A 24,886-nucleotide genomic window follows, 5' to 3' on the forward strand; every position below is an offset into this window, starting at 1 on the left:
CTGCATTTCTCCTTGTCCCATTTCAGATTTGGGGTTCTGTATCATTCCTCCCTCATCCAGACCATTGCCCCACACATGATCCTTCCCCATGGCAGAGGAGCTGACTTTACTGCTCTTTCTTTTTGTACATCCACCCCGAGCAGAGCAGAGCCGAGGCCTCAAACTATCACCAAAACACACGCAGCAATAATTAAAAATAAATCTTCCTTCACTTACAGAAAATCAGCCAAATCTGATTGTTTTCATTTTGTTCCCAGGCAATCTCACAAAGCCAGTTTCGTCCCCAGAGCAAAAATATTTACAGTCTAGCAATGAGCCCTTCGCAATAAGCATTTATCAGGCAAACTCTGCGAGACCCTTACCTGCCCAAACATTCATCAGCATGGTCATGATGTAATTAAAGTGACTCATGACAAACTGAATTAAGAAACCTCCCCAGACAGTTTTATGAAGAAAACAGCAGGATTAATTTATTGCAATTATTGCTACAGGTCTCCAGTTTTCAGGACTAGAAAATTATATTGTGCAATAGGAATCTCTCTTCATTAAAAGGGGACGAAATAGGTTTTATTTGCTGCCCATGGAGCCAGACATATATATGCAAGGGGAAAAAAATGTATCGGAGGAGGGGTTTTGAGTCAGAGCTGGCAGAGAGTAAAAGATTTGTCTGGGAGTTCAAAGAGGAGTGCTGAGCCATCATCACCCTTGAACACTGCACTCTGCTGCATCAAGCCTAAGGTCTGAGTCCTTACTGCAAACTCAATTAACCTGCTTAAGTATGGAGATGTAAATCAACATTTACTCCCATGATAAGGTGGCTACCAGATGACTTTTCAACTCAGCTGGACAAGAAATAGCCCAGCCCCATGGTAACAATCTGAAAGCAGACAAATTCAATGTAGAATAAGGGATGGGCTTTGTTTCGTGTAGTGCAATCATTCCAAAAACCTCCAGGCATAGAAACTGGCCCTATTTGAGATACTGGACCCAAAATGAGGGGTCTGTTCATTCTTGGCTGAAACACAAGTCACAGCTTAGCCATGAGGTAGGAGCTTGGTACAAAAATTGCTAAGACTTTCTCTCATCTACACCACGCAGGCAGGCAACTTTGATGATCAGGGAAATCCTTCAGCCTTAACATCTGCAACCCTGTGGAGTTAATGTTTTAGAGGAGAGCCAGGTTCAAAGATTTCAAAGGCTAAGACTCTACAAAAAAGTGAGTCCATGAGTAGATGGTTAGCAGATATGCTTATCCAAAGCCTTAAAAGTACTTCTATGTTTAAGCAGCTTTCTACCCTGAGCACCGCCAATCCCAGTCCCACTAAAAGCCAGTAACATTTGATGTGAAAAAGCAAAGGCAAAAAGCTAAAGCACATCTAAAAGCACATCCCCTCTGCCTGGTTGCTCCCTGCTTTTGCATCCGTCTGAGCCTGTGCTGCTAGGATGGGCTGCTCAACAACTGCAAGGACATCTCCTGAGGACATCTCCAGCTCAGCCCAGGGCTCGCTCTCCTGCTCAGATATTTCTTGTTCAAAGCATGAGACATTTCTCCCAGCCCATGATGCTCTCTGTATGTTCTCAGTTTTCATTCCTTCTTTTTGCTCTAACTTTCTGGATGAATCCATGCAAGTTTCTTCTTATCTCCATCCTTCCTAAATATTCTTATGGAAGGAGTAATTACCACAGAGCAGGATTTTCAAGCAGTTCAGTATATACATCTTCAGCCCATGCAGGGAGCAATGTCTCCAGGGCGACAAAATCTTCTCCAGAATTTGGCAACAGTAAGTTAATTATGTTAGCGTTACAGATGCTAGTTATGGATGCAACAAGTCCTTTAAAATCTTATCACCCATGACCTACTCTGCCACGTGCCAACACAGAGCATCACTCACCCCGCTGCTCCCGCAGCCTCACCAGCAGGTTCATTCACATGCAGTCCAACAAAACTCACAACAGCATCTGTTTTCAAAATCAGCCAGATCTCTTTCTAAACCCAAATAGAGAGGCTCAGGCCCTGGCAGTACGAGTGCTCTTCCCCCAGCGATGAGAGCTGTAGACTTCCCTCTCCGTCAATCCATTTCTCTCCGACACATCTCCAGTCTGACGCCTCTACAGTGTTTTATCTGCAGACTTTATCATGAAATTACTTTTACAAGGTCTGTAAAAATAATGTCAGAGAATTCATTCATCACGGCATCAGTGTTTTATATTCCCTCATTTTACCACACAAGATTGTGAAGGGACTGGAAGCTTCCTTTTTTATTATTTTATTTGTTTAATAGATTCTGTTCCCTTGTAGAAATCTGGCAGGGGATAGTTCAGAGCAGACACAGCATGGCCCTGGGGTCAGAGCAGTCCAAGGGACATGGCGTTACACCCCTTTACCCCATCCACGTGTGTATTAATGGGACTGTACACAAGTCTCCTCATCCATCACAACACCCCTACCGATGAGGAGCACAGGACAGCCTTCACCAGCCTCTCTCAAGTATCTGGAGATCCCCAATTAAAAGGCAGACACAGAAAGGCAAAGTCCTTCCTAACACGTGATGACAAAGATGCCCACTCGAGAAGAGATTATCCAAAGCTATTATTTGTTTGTCCCTTCCCAAGTCACACACTCCAACCACAAAAGTCTCGGCTCTGCTGCAGAGATCCCCACAAGATGACAAATTTGGCATTAGGCCTATTTTACATATCAGCTCCCTTTCCAATTACTGGTGCTTAGGCCCAGTGCTCTTTTTTAATGAGAGAGTCAAGGCTGGCTAGCCTACAACACAGTGATGTATAAACAAGCCTAGGACGGCAAATAAAATCAACCAGTCATTATCTCTGAGCCTCTCAATGGTTTTAAAGTGCTCTGCAGTCCTCCATGCGTTGACACGATAAAAATGCAACTATTCCAGCTGTTATCAGCCTCCCAGGACGTCTGGCTACAGGAAATAAAGGGAATAAAAGACTCCAAACTTGTGGCTCCAGAAGCACAGATTTTTCCCAGGCTCACTTGAAGGAGAACAATTTTGGAAATTTAAAGGGTTTGTGGCAAATTGTTAAGATATTTTATTTACAGGCACATAGATGCATTTGTGACTTTGGTCACTCACAAAGAACTGAAGGGCAAAATAACTTAGCAATTAACACACCAGTTGAGGGCTTGGGGCCGGGGGGAAATCCTGATCAACAACAAACCTCCTGCATGGCCTTGGGAGAATCACCAAGATCCATATCCTCAAAGACATCCAGGTACCATGGGCCAGTTCCTGTCATTCCAAAACTAACGTCTACAGCTGGCCAACTGCATCTCACCCTAGGGGATCCCACCTCTCTCCCCCGGATATAAATGGATCTGGTGGTGACAAAAAGCTGCCGTGTCTGTTCTGGAAATGTCTGAATTAGGGGACATCCATCACACCTCGAGACGGGGATCCATCTCACACGGGCAACCAGAATCTAGATGTTCCCTTCTGCTCCAGCCAGGGTTACTTTTATTTATCCTCGCTGGGGAAAAAGCAGGCAGCTCAACCTGGTGACTCAACCCAAAGGCGACCCAGCACTGATGTTAAAACAGGATGAATTGCTTTCTGGAGCTACATCTCTCTCTTCACTGGTGATGACTATATTTTTTATTTATTTTGTTAAGTGTCTTAAGGCATCTCAGCTCCAGATTCAGCTGTTCAACTCTAGGTGACGCTCAGCAGCCATCTCTACGCGTCACCCTAGGAGCGGGGGGGCTCTTTCTCTTTCATGTCTATAGGAGAACCCAAGGCAATACTTACGTTCTTACCTGAAGTAACATTAAGTGTCCTGTTTCTTTCAGATGGGATGAATCTTAACACACTCCCCCAAATTTCTGGGGTGCTAAGGGAGAAACAGTGAGAAGTGGACCAAAGGCAGAGCTTTGGAGCTTGAATTGAGCACAGAGCTACCAACAAAGCACAAGACAGCACCACCTGAGAGAACAGATGCAAAAGGCACTGAAGGCAAAGCATGTGGAGTTTGAAAGCTTTCACCCCACCACTGCTACCACTGCTTTTGAGGAGCATTGGATCAATTATTCACCACTGGTGAGGGCACCTATTTTCATGGAAGCAGACTTTAGGCAGTCCTTTGAGAGGCTCACCTGCAAACACAGATTTTCAACTACTATTACATCTCAGGATCCTTTTGTCAGGAATCACTCTTACAGAAATGCAAACGATTTCTGGAAAAGCATTCAAGCATATGAGTGACAATGCAAGCACCACAATACAAAAACAAACCGTTTTGCACAGATTAACTGACTGATGGCTCAGTGTTGCACTCCACAAGTACATCAGCTGTGCTCTCCTGTGCCAAGGCAGAACAAGGGTGAAGTTACAGGTTATAACTGAGCCAAACTAGCAACATAGTGCTACCGGGAGAGGTTCCACTCCCACCAGCATGTGCTCTGGCCCTCCTTTTTCCTTCCTTTCAACTCACAAAATTGGCAGGAAATTACCCACTTTATTTTTTCTGAATTAGCTTTCTGCTGGTTTAGTGAGCCAGGTTGCAATGGGCAGCAGAGGTGGTACATGAGACGGCAAGAAGAGAGGCCTTCCATTTTGGCATCAAGAAGAAAATAGGCTGGCTCTAGCCAATGTGCAACTTCATCATAAGACACAGTCTCCTCCCATTAAGGCTAGATATGGGAAGTTAAAGCACCTAATTCCAGAAGAAATAACCAGAAGCTCGTACCTACTCTCCTGCATCTACCGTGATGATGCCCGAATTTAACCCAGTGAATCCCCACCTCTAGCTGCCTGTCCCAGAGCATTACAGAGCATCCAGTCATACCCATGAGCTCAAAGACAATGAGCAACCAGCTTTCTGATGGTTGGGATGACATTTGTGATGCCCTCTCACCTGAAGCACTCAAAAAAGTCTGATGAAAATGAGGATAAGGGTCAGAAGAAAGAAGACATACTGTAATTTCTGAACATTAATATCCTTTCTTTAACCACAAAATCAAAAAAAAAGGGCGGGGGGAGGGACAGGAAAAACATAATACAGTGTCCTGGGAAAGGCTTTCTACTGTTTTTTATTTAAAATTGGAGCAGCTACTATGTACTGTAGAAAAAATCCAGTAGAAGAAAAGCTGAAATTTCCCAACCCATCAGTCAGGGATCCACTTTAGCACTCCGCAATATGGGACACACAGTCTTGTCCAACCCACAAGGCTCAAAAAAGGCCATCAAGCCATACAACCACCTCTAATGATCCCCTGATAACATGACTGCCCTCACCCCTACCGCTGGTCAGTGACCATGTAGGTAACCCCTGATGGTGAAGGAGAGCTCACCTGAATCAAACTGCTCCTGGTCGCCATTGGCTGGGCTCTGATCCTTCTCTGGGGAGAGATGCTGGGTCTCTTGCATGGTGGCGATGAAGGACGCCCTTGTGTCCATGGTTCAGAGGAAGAGTCCTTCCCTTCCTAATTCATCCTGCAGCAGGGAGTTCCTAGAGCACAAACTAAATAAAAAAGAAACAATGGGTGATTTGTTCTACCTACACCAACCCTCAGCCTTTCCTAAGGAGTTTCAAGTTATTCTGTGTTGATCGTAACCCTTCAATCCTGCTTCCTCATCCAAGGTGAAGCTATTTTTGGATGAGGAGCCACAGCAGAGGACACTTCCCTTTAGTGGCAATAATAAATGCAATAATAGAGATGACAGTGTGGTAATAAGCAACATCCACAGTATTGAACACAAAGGATTCACCTCCCAAAATTCAGTCCAGCTCCTTGTGTTGCCAACTGAGAGATAAGGACATGCCCATAATGTGGCACAATCCTTGCCCAAAAAGGCACCCAAGCAAGGCCAGCTCAGCTCAGCCCTCCTCCAACAAGTCGAGCCCTCGGCTTCTAACTTTTTGATGGCTAACACTGATTGAGCTATATCTCATTTCATAAACACTTAAATTTCTGAAGGGGGAGATTTACAGAAAAGAAGCAGAAGAAACAATGAAGGGACAATACTTGGGAGAGACTGGAAAAAACTCTAGAAAGTAAAGTTCAACATGCTTAATGCAGACACCAGAATGAAATAGTGCTAGCCACAACTGTTTTTTAATGAAGGCTGATCTAAGGGAACTGCAACAGTTAGTACCACCCAAGGTAGCAAATATTAACTCAGGTTTAGTTTGGGTCATGTTGGCAGAAGGGATTCTTCTTGAAGAAATGAACATAGTAAAAATCTAACAGAATAAAAACACAAAGAGATGAAAAATGATATGAGAAAGGAAATACAGACTGACTAGATCTTGAATCAGATACCAGACTAAATGAGAACTGTATTTCCAGCAAGAGCAAGCCACCAGACAAGCAATACCCAGAGATACACCTTTAGGAGCAGATAAAAAAAAGAACTCCAAAGTGAGCTTTTCAGTAAAACTCACCGAGATGGTGATGAATTACAAAGTGTCAAAGGAGGGCTGAAAAAGAGAAACCAAGAGTGTGGGTTATGGGCACAGAGGGAACCAGCTATTCACACAGATATGCTAAAGTGAAGACAGATGGTAAGGAAGGTGTGTGTCCAGAATATAGGGTGTGGAGGACGGGTCCTGCTTATTAGTGGATGCCTCCGATACCTGCATGAAAGCGAGGACTATGCTGGCAGCACCAACACCGAATGTCTGCAAGAAGCATGACTAAAAGTAAGAAAACAGTTTACTGCCAGAGGCCAGGCAAAGCAGGAGGTAATAAGAGTGTAAAAATATTATGGGATTTTTTCCAACTTTTACTGCTCAGGAAGCATATTCAGGAAGACCAGATACGGTGGTTATAAAATAGAGCAAGACTGGTTTGTTGTAGATTTTTCATTCCCAGTTTTTAAGGCTGTTCCAGTGAAAAATGTGAGGGGAAAAATGACATGTATGAGCAGTTAGAGCAGGAACTGACAAAAATGAGGAGCACGTGAAGTGTAAGTGTAACACCCATTAACTGCCGGCTGAGTGATCACAACGGCATTGTCGTGAGTACAGTTAAACCATGCTAAAGCCATGCGTGCTTCACAAAGCATCACTGATAGATGCAGATTACCAAGGAAGATGGTTTGGGCAAAGTTAGATTTCCATCAGTGATTTGTGTGCCTCACCCTAAAGGAACCTACTAATGAAAAAAAAATAAAAAAGGAGATTGTAAACCTATTCAGTGCAATATATTTGCTGGTCTCTTTGCAAAGTGCTTAGTATACTTGGAGCATACCATAAATAATAATGATCACTTCCCCATTGTGATGGCCACTACAGCATTTTATCTTTATTCTTTGTTGACATGAGACTTGTTAAATGAATTAAGTGTTTTATATACTATGAGTATTTTGAGTGCAGCTATCCTCAGAACATATATATCACTCATCCCCAGTGTATATTAACTTTCAATTAACCATGAAACAAGAAGCAATCAGTCTACTGAAAGTCAAAAATCACTTCTCCTTCAGTAGAGAATACTTCTGTAAATATCATTAATAATAAATTGTTTAAGTATCAGGATTTTACATCAAGCTTGTTAAATATGAGAGGAGGGGAACTGTCAGCAGAAGCTAAACCTTGGGCGGATTAAGCAGTTTTCATTTTTGCCTAGGACCAGACAGTGATGGAAAGTAATCTGGGTCTATTAGAAAAAAATAGTAATAATAAAATAAAATAAAGGACAGAGAGAGACGAATCTAAACACAACAGATCAATCATCTTAAACAGAACTCTGGGGTACCAGTACAAATACCCAGAAGAAAGATAAGCTGTTTGATAGCATAGTTAAACCTTGTAACATTCCCATGATGCTGACAGGGCAAAGTTAGGACCTTACAGAAAGCTGAAGGCGTCCATTCAGACAATGACAGTCTTTGCTGTTTCTTATGCAGTCAAGCCCCAAATCTGCCAGAAGACCCATGAGAAGGGACTATTCCTCTGCGTCCGGGAATTTCCCCATCAGAAGTGGGAAATGGATGGGAAAAGAGCAGGAACCTGCCCGAGTGGCTGCAGCATGGCTGGGATCGATCCTCAGCAGCCACGTCTAAGCCTCATTAAAAGGGGGCGATGCAGAATCTCAGCCAAATTCAGCAATGTCATCGACATTTTTGTTGGTCTAATTCTACTGTAACATATTTTTTCTTTAAGTGATGGACAGCTCTCTGGTTTTGAGGTGTCTCATCGAGAGTATTCACATTCCAAGAAAACTGGATCTGCCAGAGGCTATGGTTTATCTTCTTATTTTGGGAATAAATGGTTCATAGTTCATGGTAGGAGAGCGCTTGAGTATCCTCCCAACACCATACAACAAGACCAAACTCCTGTGCAAACACAAGCTCCAAGATAGCTCTGAGCCTGAGTTGATATAACTAACTAGCAAAGAAAGCTGACATAGGGTATTAATTTTTCTCTTCTTATTAATTGCTGCTAATTAACACTTCAAACGGAGTCCCCAGCCACACTGTAACAGCAGCATGCTGACCTGCCTGCCACCACCAAACAAGCACCGCATGCTGCCCTTCGCTGATTTCCGTCCATCCAAAGAAACGTGTTGTCTCAAATTAAGGACCACAAGTAAACCAGGGGATGGGAAACTACAGCAAAAGATGCTCAAGGTGACACTGCATCAGGCAGGAACAGAAGGAAAGGGATTACAAAATGCAACTGAAAGAGGGAGGGGGTAAAAAAGCCCCTGGTTTCAGATCCCTTGTTCATTGTGTTTGCACAGTGGTGGTTCAAACCGATCGGATGCTTCCCCCACGCAGCTCCCATTCCCCTGGTATTTAATTCACATCCAGACTTTTAATTCACAGGTAGGAAAAGCCAGCCAATATAAAAAAGAATCTCTTTTATTTGCTTCTTCCCACGGCTGTCAGTCTTAGCCGCATCATTATCTCAAACATGCTGCCTTGTCATCTCTATCAATATTGGCTCTTTGAATAAGTGCTGGCGTTGGCTTTCTCACACCATTTTACATTTCTTGTCCCCTGTGCACTCCAACCTGTTTTTCCTTCCTTTGGAACAAGCTTCTGTAGGGAGAGGTACACACACACACACACACACAAACCCAGCACCCTTGGGTTCTCCCTTGGAGTTACTCCTAAAAAACTCACCTTTCCCCTCCAACACATTCTTGGTTAATAGGGCCTGACATAAAAAAGGTAGGCTGCTGGAACAGAGGATGCAAAAGAGATCCTACATCCTTGAAACTTCCTATCTGGATAATTTATGTCCATCACTTTATGCCAACGTACTGCTGAATCCTGAACGGAGGAGAAGCACCAACCCCACTGCTTTCCAAAGGATCTGGCCCCTGCCCCAGTATTCAGTAACATTCAGTGACTTGGAGGTCCCACCTCTCAGTGAGGGTGATGAGCATCGCAGCCTTGCTGCACCTGCTGTGGGGCTGGAGTCAGGGCTGCCAGCGTGGCCCCATGTCCTTGGCAAAGAGCCCCTAACGGGGATATGCTTGGGGGGGTCCCTGGGCTCGCTGCATTTCCAGAGCTCGACCCTAGATATGCTGGTGGGATTTCTTTTACCTAGACCCTCCTTTACAGCTAGCTGAGAGAAACCTGCACAGGGCAACTTGCGGGGCTGAAGCGAGACAACCTAAGCTTGCATCACACCACCAGCCCTGGGGAGGGTCCCTGTGCTGGCACAGCACCTGCTGAGATTTTAGATATCCACCAGCAAACTCAAGGAGCCAAACAGCACTAGTTCTGCACTCAGAGTGAACTCAGCCCTGCGGGATTAGGTCTAGGATGCAGGCAGATAAACCACCTCAAGATTGATCTTGAATCAGGCTCTCCCCCCCTTCTTCGGTGACCATGAAGGCACCTTGTGACCCATGGGACACAGTATGAGACCAGTCATCACCTAATGGTCAGGGCAAACAGGAACCAAGTCAATCCCTGGCCCACCCTAAAGCATTCTCCTCCACAGCATCCCCTTTTGCCTCTTTGGGACTCACCCTTCATTGGGTTTCTGACCCAATATTGAGCTCCTTTCCCTGCTTGCCTGGAGATACACGTGTCCCAGTGGATCCCAGCCCCAGTAAATGCTGGGCTCAGTCTCCCCAGTAGCCACACTGCAAATCTCAATACACAACCTCTACGTTTTACAGCTCAGGTCAAGTCAGCAACGCTTTCTGCCAGGTCTAAAAGTCTGGATGTGCAGTCTTTGCCTTAAACAACGCAGGTGACCTTTTTCAAAGCTCAGAGACCACCTCCAAAAACACGCAGGCATCCCAGGGCGATCAATGCGGTCTCCAGCTTCCCCCAAAAGCCAGCTCACAGGCAATGCTGCAAATCTCCCGTTTCATTTAACACAACGATGCCCCCGACTAAAGCCGTGCCTGAGAAGAAAGCCTGCTCCTCCAGGCAGAGGTCCCTAAATAAAACCATACTTCATGCAGGATTGCTAGTGGCAGCCTGCCACAATATTTACACCCCCCAAGCATCTGCACAATGCGAACGGAGGCTCGTTCAGAAGGGCTATTGAACACACCAAGGAGCAGCTTTCACCTCTCAGAGAAAGAGCCTGTCTCTCTTCTCAGACAAAGTACCAGTTGGAAACCTTTTGAGGATCACTTCTTCCAAATTCCTGTCCTTTCATTTATTTATTTATTTATCCGAGCGCTCCCCTCGCCCAGTGTTTTCATTTATATCAAGTGACAATTTCTCCTTCACGTTGAATACCCCGCAGGATTTGATTAGGGGCACATCACCGCTTCAAACAGCGCTGTGTTGGTGTAGATATACTCTAAGGTGGAAGAAACAAATTTCACCTAATCCAGCGAACCAAAAATGTTCAAAAAATACAAATATGTAACAAACCACTGACCAGAGGAAGAGAATAATCTGCTTTCCATGTTCTTGGTGAATAGAACAGGAAGGTTTGGGTTTAAACTACAGGAGGAGGCATTTGATTTGGGCACAGGAAAGAAAATCACTAATAATGAATTTGGTGAGGAAGTGGAATAGACTGTGGGAAGGGCACTGAGGCTCCCTTTTTGGAGGTGTGCGGATGCTGATCTGTCCAGATAAAGGTCCTGCTACAGCTACTCCTGCTCTAAGGTTAAAGATGGTCTGCACAAGCCCTGGAGGTCCCTCCAGCCCTCCTGCCCCAGCCACTCAATAGGGCTGATCTTTCTGCCCTGTCAAGCAGGGTTTTTTATTGCACCTGTATCATTTGGACACTAGCACGGAAAATAAGACAACTAACCCTGGAGGGAAAACATGCAAAAATGGGAAAACAGAAGAATCATCGGAGTGGGGAGGGTCCAGATTTGGCATCCTGAAAGGGAAGAAGGATGGGAATCAAGCTCTCTGCAAACACGTGGTCAAAAAGGGATTATGCGAGGTGGTGACAGGCCTCTGTAACTGAGCAGGTCCTTGCACTGCTCTCTCCTTGCCCTGGTGCCAAATGCCTCACACTTTGAGGCTGACGGAGAAAGACCTGTTTCACTAGGCCATTTTCTCCTCCTCTCCACCCAGCATACCACGAAGTCCAAGATACGCATGGAGATAAATAGCAGCGAGGTAAGATGACAGAAAGTAAAATAAACCTAATTAGAGCAACTAACTTGTTTACAGTGAAAAGCCCTGCAGTATTAGGGAAAAAAAAAAAAAAGACAGATGAGAGGCAAGCACACAGATGTCTGGCTGAGGTACTCATCCCACTCTTAGCTGCCCTGTGCATAAATGCAGCCTAAGGACTCAGAGATAGACTTAAAGCAAAAACCTGCCATGGACTTCAGTAAGAACTAGATCAAACCTCTAAAATTAAAAGCACTTTTTCCTTAAATTTCCCTTCTTCCACCTGAGCTGGAAGGTTTATAACCAAGCACAGCATCACTGCCACACCTGTACCCCTGCCTGCTAACCCCGGACATCCCCTCCTCAAGCATCCCATAGGCCATGCATGCAGGGCATGAACCTGCATGCTCAGCGCCCACACCAGACACCTGGGGGGTGCTCATGGCAGGATCTGGCCTGAAACCAATTTCCTGCTCTGCCCCGAACAGCAAGACAAGCCAAGCGGGCACCTCTCCCCTGTGCTGCGCTTGAATTATTTATGCTCATCCCAAGCAGCTGTGAAATCCCCTCCTGCCACAGCATGGCTATTTTACATCCTCTTTGCAGAGAGCTAAATGTCAGCAGAAGGTGCCAGGACAGGGAGAGGGAAGTCGCCACGTGCTAACCTTTCCCATTCCAGGTTGCTCCATCACCTGCTAGGTGGCTGTCACCTTCTCCATGATTCAACAGGCAGTCCCCGTGACTCAGCCCCACTTTGGTGTGTGCTTCCACACACGTTCAGCACTCACCAAACACCAGCTGCTTTGGGAACGTGGCATATTTAAGATTAAGCATCTTTTAAAGTGCTCGGCTGAATCAGGGCCATGGAGCAGACTCAGCTGACATCCCCAACACTGCCCTTTACAAAGGCAAAAAAAAAAAAAAAAAACATGCAGGGAAGAAGCAGAGCAGCAACATCAACCATCTGCAGTGCCCCTTCTTCTGCCACCCCTGTGTCGGAAACAAGGAAGCCTTTTAGAGGGGTAACGAACACGCACAGCTGCTTATCATCCCAAAACATCTCATCTAGCACCAGCCACATGGACCAAAAAATAAGAAAAAAAATCACTCAGACCCCCACAAAGGGACCAATCAGCCAAGTCACCAGAGGGAAACACAAAACACTGTTTTCACGGACTTCATTTAGAGTCCAATTCAGAAGCCTCTCACCAGCCAGAACTCCCATTGCCTGGGGAAATGAGTGCTGCCTTTTACATCACGGTGCCTTGCAGCAGTCAGAGCCACTCTCCAAATAAATAAATAAATAAATAAATATACACAAACTAGGAAAAAAAAAAAAAAGGAAACATCTGCCATCTGATTCCAACGCTTTTTAGGAAAAATGACATTTTAGGTTCCTGGCACTGTTTGGTTCATTTACACAGCGCAGCTGATCAGCACTTGGGCTTAGTCCTGTGTGTATTTACATCCCTCTCAGTGCTTTACATCCAGATGAGCTCCATGAAGTGGGAAGATCTGCAAAACCAAATTGCAGCCCTCATGGACATCTCCTGCCACCCCTTCCCTTCCCCCGGGACAAGTAAAGAGCAGACAGCAGCCCCTGCCAAGGTCTATCCAGGACCAAACTCCACAAGACATTTTAATTCAGAGGTCTGCAAGTCACATTTAGGGGGCTAATTCCACCCCTTTGCTCCAAGACAAGACCGACTGGATTCCCTTTCATCCCACATGTGGCCTCTGAGAGATGCCACAGCGAACACGTGAGCTGCCCCAGGTCATCCAGAATGAATGCCCCACAGAGCAGAGCATCCCGATGTGTGGCCTCACACCCTCCCAATAACTTATATTCAAACTGGAGCTCAGAACTTTGCCCAAGCAATCAGGGCTCCCTTGCACAAGCCACCTGGTGATGTTTGGAGCATTAATCACGAAAGCAAGAATCACGAGCACAAGGAAAAAATAGCCTAGATTCCGCACATACCTTTTTTTAAGCTTCACACCTACTCAGAAATGATCTTTCGGTCAGCTGTCAAGATCTGCCTGGTTCGGGGGATTTTATGGCTTTTTATTACTATTTAATTTTAGAACAAACGTTTCTGATTCATGAAAGTGGAGTAACTGTGATCACACTTTCCAAACCAGCCCTCTCAAGAACGCTTTGTTTAGGCCTTGCAAAAAGGCTGATCTCAAAATAAACTTTTTCAGGAGCTGTTAAATGTCAGTGACAAAGCCTTTTGCTCATACTTCTGCATTCCCCCTGCTCTGCAACCCAAACACTTCTACTCACCATGGGAGTGCCACCTAAGACACAGAAAACAAAGCTAATATAAATCTTCTGACTGAAAACCCAAAGGGTGGATTTGACTGGCTTCATCAGAGATGACTATTGTAAAAAGATCGACAGATAGTTTGAAACGATGAGACTTAAATGTTGGCAAGGTACCACCGGACACTCTAAAATAACTGCTCCTGAGGACTGGAGCATCACAGGGATAGAACAAATTCAGCAAGCAGCATCACTGTTACCAACAGCATCTCATTTTCTGCACCGGGGGCCCGGCTGCACCAGTCGATCCATGGCACGTGTCAATACACAGTAATAAAGGACCTGGGACGCTTCTATCACCTTCAGGTCATCTGAAAAGTGGCCACCCCGTTAATTTTTCCCTGGGCACCTTCAGAAACGTGCCTCTGGCTCCTCCTTCTCTATGCTTCATCTCCGCAGCCTGATTCTTGGAGCTTCCACAACTTTCATGACTTTGTCACTCGGACATGAGCAGGGAGTAGCCACCTTCCTCAGCCACCATCCCTGGTACCACCACACCCCCCCATCCTACAACAATGTGAATTTAGCCAGCAAAAAGTCCTTGAAGAAACAACACAGCACCTTCTTTCTCATGGCCTGTCCCACAAGGTATTTTCCACATCCCTTTGGAGGCCCATATTGTGGCCACATCCCTGCAAAAAGGCCTGGAAAAGCAACTTGAAATACATACATGTATTTATTTTATTTATTTTATTTATTTTATTTATTTTATTTAAGGGGTCAGCCCACCCTGCACAGCACAAGCCATGGGGGAAAAAAGCATTACTAGACTAAAGAGCTGACAGTTGCAGTATTTATTCTATTTCTGGCAACACCGTCATAAAGTTTTAATAAATGTTTCATTAAAACATCAGCTGTCTGTCCAGCCAGTCAATTATCACTCATAATCACAGCCACACAACTATATACTGCCTTCTACAGATGTTCTTACAGCTGTGCCACACACTCTCCACCTCTGCAGCATCCTGAAAACATCTGTTGAATATCTGTAAATGTTTTCTCAATATATAAATGAAATGATACCAGCTGCCTACTATCCTGTTATGCTCTGCACCCCAAAAAATCAGTAAAAGGTATTATTTCCTTTTTGTTTGCAATGCGCTAGTTGCCCAGCATCTCTTTGCTCTATCTATTTAAATGGCTTTTACATTTTCACTTAGTAACAGATTACACCGAGCCTCCATCTTATCAGAGGAGTTATTAGGATCTAATCCTTTATAAACACTGAAGTTATTAGACTTGTGAGACTATTTTCTTCCTTTCCATAAATAATTTGCTGGGAAAAAAGGGAAAAAAGGAAAAAAAAACAGGCCACTTGTGTCCTTGTTCCCTTGGGCTACGATCCCAAACCCTGAGAGCAAACCTGCCTCACCCACTCCCCCCAACTCCTGCAGAGCCCACCAGCAAATAATCCCCTTGCCCCCCAGCAAAGGAAATCAGAAGTGCTTGTGCAGGATCCCCTCTCTTTGGGGGAAATAGGAGCAAAGATTTGGGGGAGCAAAGCTGTCCTATAAACACAGCCCCTGTGGGTGATGGGGTGTTCCCTGCCCTGGAGGGTGGGGGGGTTGCACCCCATCTTGGGTGGGGGGCTGGCTGCAGAGCCTGAAGTGGGCAGCACTGGTGCGAAGCGAGGTGTTCCCATCAGAAAGCACAGTTTGCAAGTGCCATTTTAGGCTGCTTTTTCTACTTTTAAGCAGATTCCTTTAATGAAAAAAATAAAAGGGGGGGGGCAATAGCCCAAGTAGAGAGGGATCTGCAGAGACCCGTGCACCCCCTCTGTGCCCCCATCCACAGCAGGAACCCCACCAGAGTTGCTTTTCTGCTCAGCCTCCAGCTCCTTCTGCTACAACATCTCCCGCCTCAGTGTCCGGGGGCACAAACTGCCTCCAAAAGCCCCTCTGCCAAGGGGCAGGGCACGTGGGGAGGGGGAGATGCAGAGCAGGGATGGGGGAGATTTTTCCCCGTTTTGCAATGGCTCCATCCCTTCCCACCCCACAGAAGATACCACAGGCTGACACCACTCCACTCCACTTGGATTTTGCAAGCTCAGTCCCACCGCTGTTTGCCCCCCAAGCAGCTCTGCTTATAATTAATGCTATTTTCTGATAACAGGTCAGAATCCTTCCCCCTCCCTCGTCCCCACTGTCCCCACCCCTGCGACATGAGTGTGCTGGCTCCCTGAGTGGCAAAACTTGGTCCTGACTGGGAACGGAGACTGGACAGAGGGGAAAAATGGGGTGGGAAGATGGAAGAGAGCCCCGCTGGAAGGCAAAACCTCAGCGAGCATGCTGCGATGGGCAAACAGCACCTCCAACCCCTCCTGCTAACTAAAAGCATGGTGGGTTTCTGGAGAGCATCTCCAAGAGGCTCAGGGAAATCTTCCCCCCAGGATCCTCCCTGGCTTCTCCATCCCCGCGATGCTGGAGCTTCCCATCACTTCCCAGGGCTGTAAAATACGGATGGCCCCACGCTAACACCCTGCAACCACGGTGAAACGATCCCCGGGCAGCAGCACCAGAGCACTCCCGGCACTGGAACAAGGAAGTTTCTCCTGCCTCAGAGCCAGCCTCGCTCCTCCACTCTCCCGAAAAATGCATTTGCAGACGGCAGCAGGGGAGAGCACAAACAACTCCCTGCAAACTCCTCGCAAACTCTCATTTGCTTGCTTTGCAAAAGCTGCGAGTCGCCTCCGCCGTCGTGGGCTTTTTAGGGTCTCTCCGCACAAGAGATGCTCGTTGCGGCACGCACTGGTAAAGCCACTTGTTTGGCAGCCCCGACTTCCATGCACGGCAATTTCTGAGCATTTTTGTTAAACAACAGAGGGGGGGCGAAAAAATAAAAGCACATCCCCGGTTGACTGCGTCGAGCGGGGAAGGCTTGACAGCTCCAACAGGACATCTCATCCCACGACATGTCTACTGTTAATGCAAAATAAATCATCGCCGCGTCTCTCGGCATTTTTTTTTAGCTCTCTCTCGTGGCACGCCTGCGATTTTGGCATTCAAAGGCAAATCGGACGGGCTGCGAAGTCTGCGTGCCCCTTCTCATGGTTCCTTCCGAGCACACACAAATCCCCTGTACTTTTCCCACCAGCGAGTCCTGCAGGGGGGGGGACCCCGAGGACCGATCCCATCCCCACCTCTCTGCGTTTAATTCACCGGCGCACCTCTCCGAGCAACAAAAGAGAGTTGAGCCAACGTGTGACACCTTGGCTTCCCTCTTTTTCTCCCCTCAAAATGTTTATTTTCAGTTTTAAAGACACCTTAACCCGCCATGTTGAACTGACAAGCTTTATAAATATTCATTTACCGCAGTTCGGGAGCGCTACAGGGGAAAATATGTAGAGATCAGGGCTGCACGTTTTGGCACAGCTGATTGCTTTCTTTTCTTTTCTTTTTCTTCCCCGCTATTTGCGGCGGCTTTTTTTTTTTTTTTCACCCTTGCAGATTCGGAAGAAAAAAAAAAAAAAACACACCCAAAATAACTCTTTCCGAGACACGCAGCAATTTGAAAGGGGGGGTTGCATGCGAAGGATGCCCCCGAAGGATGTCAGGGAAGACCCCAAAAAGATAGATTACTTTAAAGAGAGGGAAAAAAAAAAAAAAAAAAAAAAAGGAAGGAAGAAAAAGAGAGGGAGAAATGAGGGCATGCAGAGTATGCCAGGAAAAGAACCCGCTGACAGCCGGCGGGGAATTGCGGCCGCAGTGCCCGGGGAGGGTGCGCGGGGAGCGGCAGCCGCAAAGCCGAGCGCAGGTACCGGCTCCAGCCGGGGCTGTGCCCCAGCAGCCCCGCAAGCCTCCCGCAAACACTTCCCAACAACTCCACCTCTCCACACAACACACCCACGGCCACCTTCCATCCCTCGGCTTTCCTTTAATATAAGAAAAAAAAAAAAAAAAATCCACCCGACTCTCTCCACCCAAGCGCTGCGAAAAAAAAAAAAAAAAAAAAAAAAGATTAAAAAATAAAAAAATTAATAAATAAAGAGAAATGCCAGCAAGGAGAGTCCCGGGAGGTGCTGCTGGATGCGGTGCCTTACCTGAGGAAGTTTGAGGGGGTTAAAATTTTTCTTTTTTTTTTTTCTTTTTTTTTTTTTCCGCGCCTCAGCAGCGGGAGCCCGCGGTGCGCGGCGCTGCGCGGAGCCGTCCCTGCGCCCGCACCCGCGGCAGCTTCATTCCAATATGGCATCCGCGCAGTGCGCATGCCTGCCGCTCTTTTTAGGGCTTTTTTTTTTTTTTTTTTTTTTTATTTAGCAGCCAACTCCTTCAGTGACCTTTTTCAGCAGCTTCAAAAAAAAAAAAAAAAAAAAAAAGAAGAAAAGAAAATCCCCCGCATCTCTCCCCCCCCCACCCTTGCACCAGCCGGCATCACCGGGGAGCGGCGCAGGGAAGCGCGCAGCGGGGTCTCGCCTTGCGCGCAATTTTTGTCCCATAAAATGCCCCAAAGCCAGCAGTGCTGCTAGCCGAGTGGGACGTCTCCCTCGGATTTTTCCCTCCCCACCGCTCCCCGCAAGCTTTTATCTCGGGTTCTTGCCCGATTTTGGGTCGCAAAGAAACTTCCAGGGAGGATGGGAAAACAGGGAAAAAATGCACCGCACTTGCCCGGGCTTTCCCCTGCCCCTCTATTACCTGTTAACTCCCTGTTGCAAAATAAAATAAAATAAAAATGAAAACAAAGCAGGCGAGGCACAAGGCAAGATGCAAAATCAGCCGGGGCGCTCCCCTCCCAGCGCGCAGGCACACACACAACTTTCTGGCTGTCGTTTGCGCGTTGGGCTTTTCTTTTTTTTTTTTTCCTTTTTTTTTCTTTTTTCCTTTTTTTTTTTTTTTTTTCCTTGTAGTGGCTGCAGGGGATTCGCGACAGAATGAACGTCGCCGTGCGGGTGTGCTTGTGCGGGGGTGTCTGCACGTTCAGCCACACTGCGGGATTTTTCTGATTTATTTTTTTTATTTCTCTTTCGAGCTCCTGAAATCGGCCCCGACGCAGGTCTGGAAACCGCCCCATGCCCCCCGCCCTGACTGCTCCAGCTCCCCGGAGGGGCACAAGTGTTCCCGGGGGCAATGAGGGCAATAAAAGCCACCTTTGAAGCCATTTTGAGGGGGGGGATGCCCCGACTCAGCCAGCTCCACGGCTTTCCCTACCCGACTTTGCTCAGCAGCGGGGCGGTGAGGGGAATTTGCAGGGATTCCTCTGCCTGCCTTGCAGCCCTGCCCAGAGGCTCACAATGCTCCTTGCTGGGGATTTTTGGATTTTTTTCATATCCCTTCTCCTTGCAGCATCCCTGATAGGGCTGAGGATGCAGCCAGATGCCTTTGGAGCATCCTCCAGGACCAGGTCTGGTGCAGCACACAAGTATTCAACAGGTCCACAGGGGAGCAGAGGGAAGGGGCTTCCTCGCCACAGGGCTTTGCCCTTTCCACCCATGAAATTCACCCCAAACACCAGTGTGTTTGCCCCCACGCCCAGGCTATAAAGTTGAGATCTCACACCACAGGCTCAGACACAATCTCTGTCTCAGTTGACTTTTTCTGGTCACTTCTGAGTGAGGAGTGCAGTAGAGAAGAAGAAAGGTGTGCTTTTTTATTATTATTTATTTTTTCTTTTTTCTTCCCCTGGGATATATTCATGGAGGAGATACTGAATACTGGAGAAAAGAGCAAATTCTGCAGACCGTGCATTTCTTCCCCACAAACCACCTTCTTGCCATTCGTGGTCCGTCTCCAAACAGCCATGGAGAACGATTCAGCCCCTCTGGTTCTAGCAGAGTTGCTGTAAAACACATAAATCAGGCAGTTCATATTTTTTCTGGCTTACAGGTTGGATGGGATTTCAAAACAGCAAGGGAACACTGTCCAAACTTCAAAATAAGACCCAAAATCTAAAAGATGCCAGGAAAGTGGCTGACATTTTCAGCAGGGAGACATTTCAGATTTTCATTGTACTTTTGAAAGGAAAATTCTCTGCAAACACGATGTCTATGTTCTTGCTCCTTTTCACCCTCCCCAAATTAGGTCACACCGAGGCTCCCCTCACTATAACACATCCATGGGTGCCACTGCCAAGCTCTGACACTACCACCATCCGACCTAGGGATGCAGAAACAGCTCTCACGTCATTTCAGATGTTTCTTCAGCTTCTTTCCATTACCACCAGCTGCCTTTGTGCTCTGTTCCCGTTCACACTTAAGGGCTCTTTGCTTTGGTTCCACTGACCTGGACTTCTTCTCTCTTGGCCCTCTCATATTTCTATTTACAGGCTATTTCTGAAGAGCTGAGAGCGTGTTTGGCCATGTTCATAGAGATGTAGAAGAAAGCATTATCCTTGTCCGAAGAATTTATCATCTAAATTAACTCTATGGAAGGTGTCCAAAAAGGTGGATTAAATAAATAAATAAATAAAAATCAAGGCTGAGGAAGGAAATCCCTCCAGATTTTTTTCTAAATGGCTGCTACCGTAAGACTTTCAGATATGAATGAAAAGGTGCAGATTTATAGCAGGCCTGATCTGAACATGACTGTATCAGCTCCTGTTGGCAGCAAAGACTTTGGATCTTGTTCAGAGCTGAGAATACAAATTGGTTTAGTGGACATAAATTGCAGCAATATCTGAGCAATTTCATTTTAGTACTACCTTTCAGAGAGTATCCTTGGGAAAAAGAAAACACTCTGAGAAATGCTGAATTGTCCCAGCTGAGTATCCCAAGATATAAAATGGATTTAATCCATCGGTGAAAAACCACACTGAGGTTAGCACAGGTTTTAGTCTCAGTGGCCCTGTGTTCCCAGGGATATGTCTCCAACTACCACATTACACTAATTTTGCTGCTGATGATGCTGTTGAGTGTCAGACCTGTTGTCAGCCACCTAACACCAACACTTGTATTTGGAGTACGGAATAGAAATTTCCCAACTGATATTTTTTGGTTGTTTTTAAGAAAAACACTTTTATGCAAATAGCACTGACAAAAGATGAAATTGACCTGAGCACTAACTACCCAAGTTATGATGATCATCCATCTGCCTTGCTTATGATATTCATCTCCAAAGGATGTTCACACCCTCAATTTTTCACAGCTGAACAAGAGGAACATGTGCAAACCAGTGAAATTCAAAGTCCAATTACTTTAGATAAGGTACTAGTGGTTTCTGACCTCCAGGATAGAGGAGATGTGGGGATATAAAAAGCACCCCCTACACAAAGAGAAGCAATAATATGCACATACAAACCAAAAGGGGCATTAACATTCCCAACTTCTCTCTTTTCTCCAGGCATGGGAAGATAAATGTCCTGAGGGAGAACATTCAGTAGGATTTATGGATGGGTGTGCACCTTGACATCCTTTTTTGGCCCCAACTTAGCCAGGAGCCTCACAGACTCAGAATGTCCCACAGGCTTAACACGGTGCTGAGATGATCCTGTGCAACGTGCTCTAGGTGATCCTGCTCATCAGGGGAGTTGGACTGGATGATCTTCAGAGGTCCCTTCCAACCCCAACCATTCTGCGATTCTCTGTTTGCATACAGTATAGAGACTTCTCATAAACCTTAATAAATGGCATTAGTCATGCAGGTGGTGCAAATAGTGGAGCTTGATACCACGTAAAATGGTAAAACTCTCCTGGAAGCTGGCACGGGGATGCTCTAAGCCTAGTTTCACAGTGCCATCTTCTGGAGAAGAACATCAAATTTACAAAGCGTTTTGCAGACACTTTTTCTCTCCCGATTTACCGTTGAGCGTAGGGTGCTTTGAAGGCAGGTGTTTAAGGCATGATCTAAAGGGGAGATTAGCATAAGTGAAGTTAATCCAAAATTTAAACTCTCTCTTTATGATCCGTAGTAAAAGTCCTGCTTGTTAAACACTGCGAGCAGCAGTGAGATTACTGGTTTGGGATTTGTGAAACATTCCCTTTGGAAAGGGAAGGAACCTGGTTAGCATCTCCCACCACTTCAAACCCTTTCATTTACAGCACCAGCCCTGCGTGGTGGTTGCAGAGGTAAAAAGCTGTACCCCTTCTCCTGCAGCAACTCAAGGGAAACTGGTTTTAACATTATCTGGAAAATCTGAGCCAGTGCATCATGTCTGCAGCCCAAGAATGCTAAGAAAGTGTGCTGAACAGCAGCTCTTCCGCCTTAGTAGTAAATGAAAAGGAAGTATGTGTTATATCCAATAAATCACAGCGCTGAGGTTCAATACCAGGGCTCATAGCTGTGAGTCTTATTGATCATGCTTGCACTACAGAAGAGATCCACTCCCATGGCAAGAACTTGCTCATTTGTACCATTTATTAACAGCTTCCTTGTTTATTCTGATTATTTACATGCCTTTCCCCAGCAGGAAAACACCTCCTGGTGTGCTTAGCCTCTAAGAGCTGGGATTGGGAAGGGAGGCTGGGGAAACTGAGGCCAAATTCTCTGACTGACAAGCAGGAGCAGGAGCTCATGTCTTATAAACAAAGCTGAATTCTGCCTCACATCTGCATTTCTCATCATTGCTGGAGTGTCCCAGTGGAAGAACAGAGCTTCTGCTGCAAGCTGAGTGCCTTCTGTATCACAGCACACAAAATACTGAGTTGTCCTAGCTCTCTGTACACTCTTCTTGCACAATGGACCCAAAAACCAGCACGGGCACTGCCACAGTTTTGGTACTGAATCAGAATTATGAGATGGTTATTTGCAGGCTGAAATGTCCTGGCACATTCCCATAAAAGCCCAACAGCCTGTCCACAACATGCTTCATGCTGAAGTTTCTCCAACAAACATCCCCCTTTAACAATTTCCAATGAGCTGGACAAAACCTGGAAGAAAGGATGCAACATGCACGAAGTACCAGCAAAAATTACTCTCAGGTTCAACAAAAACTCATCCTGCAACTGTGCACTTGGCCTTCTCCTCCATCTTTCCAGCCCCCATTCACTGCCACCCCCAAAAATAACAGCAAAGAATTAAAGGGGCATATAAGTAATGTTTTTGACCTACAAAAATAAGATGAAAATGATACATTTAGAAGCATCTCTCTGAAGCTGACTGTGAAGCAGGCACGTGGATGGCTTTTACTGTTTTAATGGCCCCTTCTGTATTAAGGAGAAAGATTAAGAATAAAATGCCACTAATTGCACATAAAGGCCTCGGTTTCCACAGTAGTGTAAATGTACATTGCATTCAGCTTAATCTCCATCTGCCCCTTAGAGCATAATTGATTTTTTATTTTAATTTGAAGGAGCTGACACTTCTATTTCTTCACTGCCAGGTTGCTAAACGCATTTAATAAGAATGCATATGAGTGCAGGAGTCTGCAATATGCCATTAAAGGTAATAGGTAACATATTTAAGGTCATAATGAGCTCGGGACTAAGTATCTCAGTCCAGGGATCAGGAGGGAAGGTATATAAATACTTTCCTTACTAGGATTCTGTCAAGCAAGACGTGGCTGCAGGTTAATAAATAAAGAAGGAATTTCTTGTGAAAGCTTTCAGAAAGGGAACTTTTTCTCACAAAGGGGATTTTCTGGTCTCATTTGAGACCACATTGTTTTGGCAATTCATGTCCTACCTACTGCCAACTCTAGACTCTGATACCAGACCCTGGCTCACCTCTGACAAGAGATGGTTTCCGTGCCTCAGTACAGGAACAGCTTCTGACATCCATGCTAGCCATACTTTACAGTATTTTCAGCTGAATTGTGAAGTATCCAATTTTCGTGCCACTTTCCTGTTGCTCTTGTATCAGCTGTGCACCATAAATATGAATTATGTCCCAGATTTTCTTTTGGATTGAACCAACAAGTTCTCTGTGAGATGAACCCTGGGCATATTCAGGGGTTACTTGAGGGATTTCCCTTTGTAGGCAGTATGATCCACGCTAAATTTGCCTCCTTCTGTCCTACCCAGTCCTCCAATACTATCCCAGCAAGCCTCAAAACCTCAAGTACCCTTAGGACACTCTGCCAGGATCCCATGGGAGGGATGCGACACAAAAGTGCCACTCCATTGGACTGCATTTTCGGGCATTTTGCCCTAAAAATTAACTCTGATCTTAGGGCCAGAGAGACGCCATGTGAATCCAGGAGGAGACCATGGCCAAGCACCAATGCAAGTGGGCACAGCTGGTGGCCCTGGAGGAGGCCAACCATGAGCTGGATGGCCACAACTTGGCCTGGAGGCTGGACATCTCCTCTTGCAGCAAACAACGTGAGAAGGGTAAATACAAGAAGATTTCACCAGCACTGGGTGGGTCTTTTGACCACCTTTCATTATAGTTGTGGTGGCGTCACCATCCCTGGGGGTGTTAAAGGAAAGGTTGGACCTGGTACTTAGGGACATGGTTTAGTGGGTGACATTGGTAGTAGGGGGATGGTTGGACCAGATGATATTGGAGGTCTTTTCCAACCTTAATGATTCTATTATTCTATATAAATGCAGTTCTTTAAAGAACATAATAGGTTTTATTACTCTGAAAAGTTTTTTGTCTCGGGGAACATGTCTCTTTACACAGGAGGAAATCATGTTTTTATTTTCCTGGCACAAACAACTTCTGTTTTCACATTCACATCTATAATTTCATGCTGTAAAACAAGAGAAGGTTTTACCCTGACAAATCAGCTTAGTGCTTGTCTCACAGTCCTTTAATTTGCCTCCTTACAAACAAAAGGATATTGCCCTGTCCTGTCAAGTAGAAGTGCCTGCTGAAAAGCATTGGGTTTAAAGTAATGTTTGGGTAAACACATCATGCTCATAGTCTAGTGTTAATTAATTTTGTTACTGTCTATGAAATATCCTATTTCTCCAGAATTCACAAGAGGCAGCTCAATACATTAGCATGAACAAAGAGTGCAAGGCAGGAGCTACGGCAAAGGGGGATGTTGGAGGAGATACTGACAAGACAGGGCCAGGGCAAACATCTTCTGTTTGAAAAGCAAGAAGTTAGAAATGTCAGGGATGAAAGATCATACAACTTCCTAAACTGCTAGGTGTAATGTCACTGTCACATAATTGGGATGTGCTCTTTCCTAGCATTTGAAAGGTTTATTTGGGTGTGTTGCA

General features: G+C 45.8%; 1 protein-coding gene across 1 annotated transcript in view; it reads right to left on the reverse strand.

The window, feature by feature from the left end:
* The window catches only part of SFMBT2 (Scm like with four mbt domains 2), a 110,396-nt gene extending 92,349 nt beyond the window's left edge, over window positions 1–18,047 (reverse strand). Inside the window, exons 1-2 of the mRNA XM_035549394.2 lie at window positions 17,888–18,047; window positions 5,318–5,487 (exon numbers count right to left, since the gene is read on the reverse strand). Of these exons, the coding sequence (XP_035405287.1) occupies window positions 5,318–5,423 (106 nt within the window). The 5' untranslated portion in view covers window positions 5,424–5,487; window positions 17,888–18,047. The remainder of the gene's footprint in view (window positions 1–5,317; window positions 5,488–17,887) is intronic.
* Window positions 18,048–24,886: the final 6,839 nt, after the last annotated feature.

The sequence above is a fragment of the Cygnus atratus genome, chromosome 1, assembly GCF_013377495.2.
Source record: "Cygnus atratus isolate AKBS03 ecotype Queensland, Australia chromosome 1, CAtr_DNAZoo_HiC_assembly, whole genome shotgun sequence".
In the NCBI taxonomy this organism is placed as follows: Eukaryota; Metazoa; Chordata; class Aves; order Anseriformes; family Anatidae; genus Cygnus; species Cygnus atratus.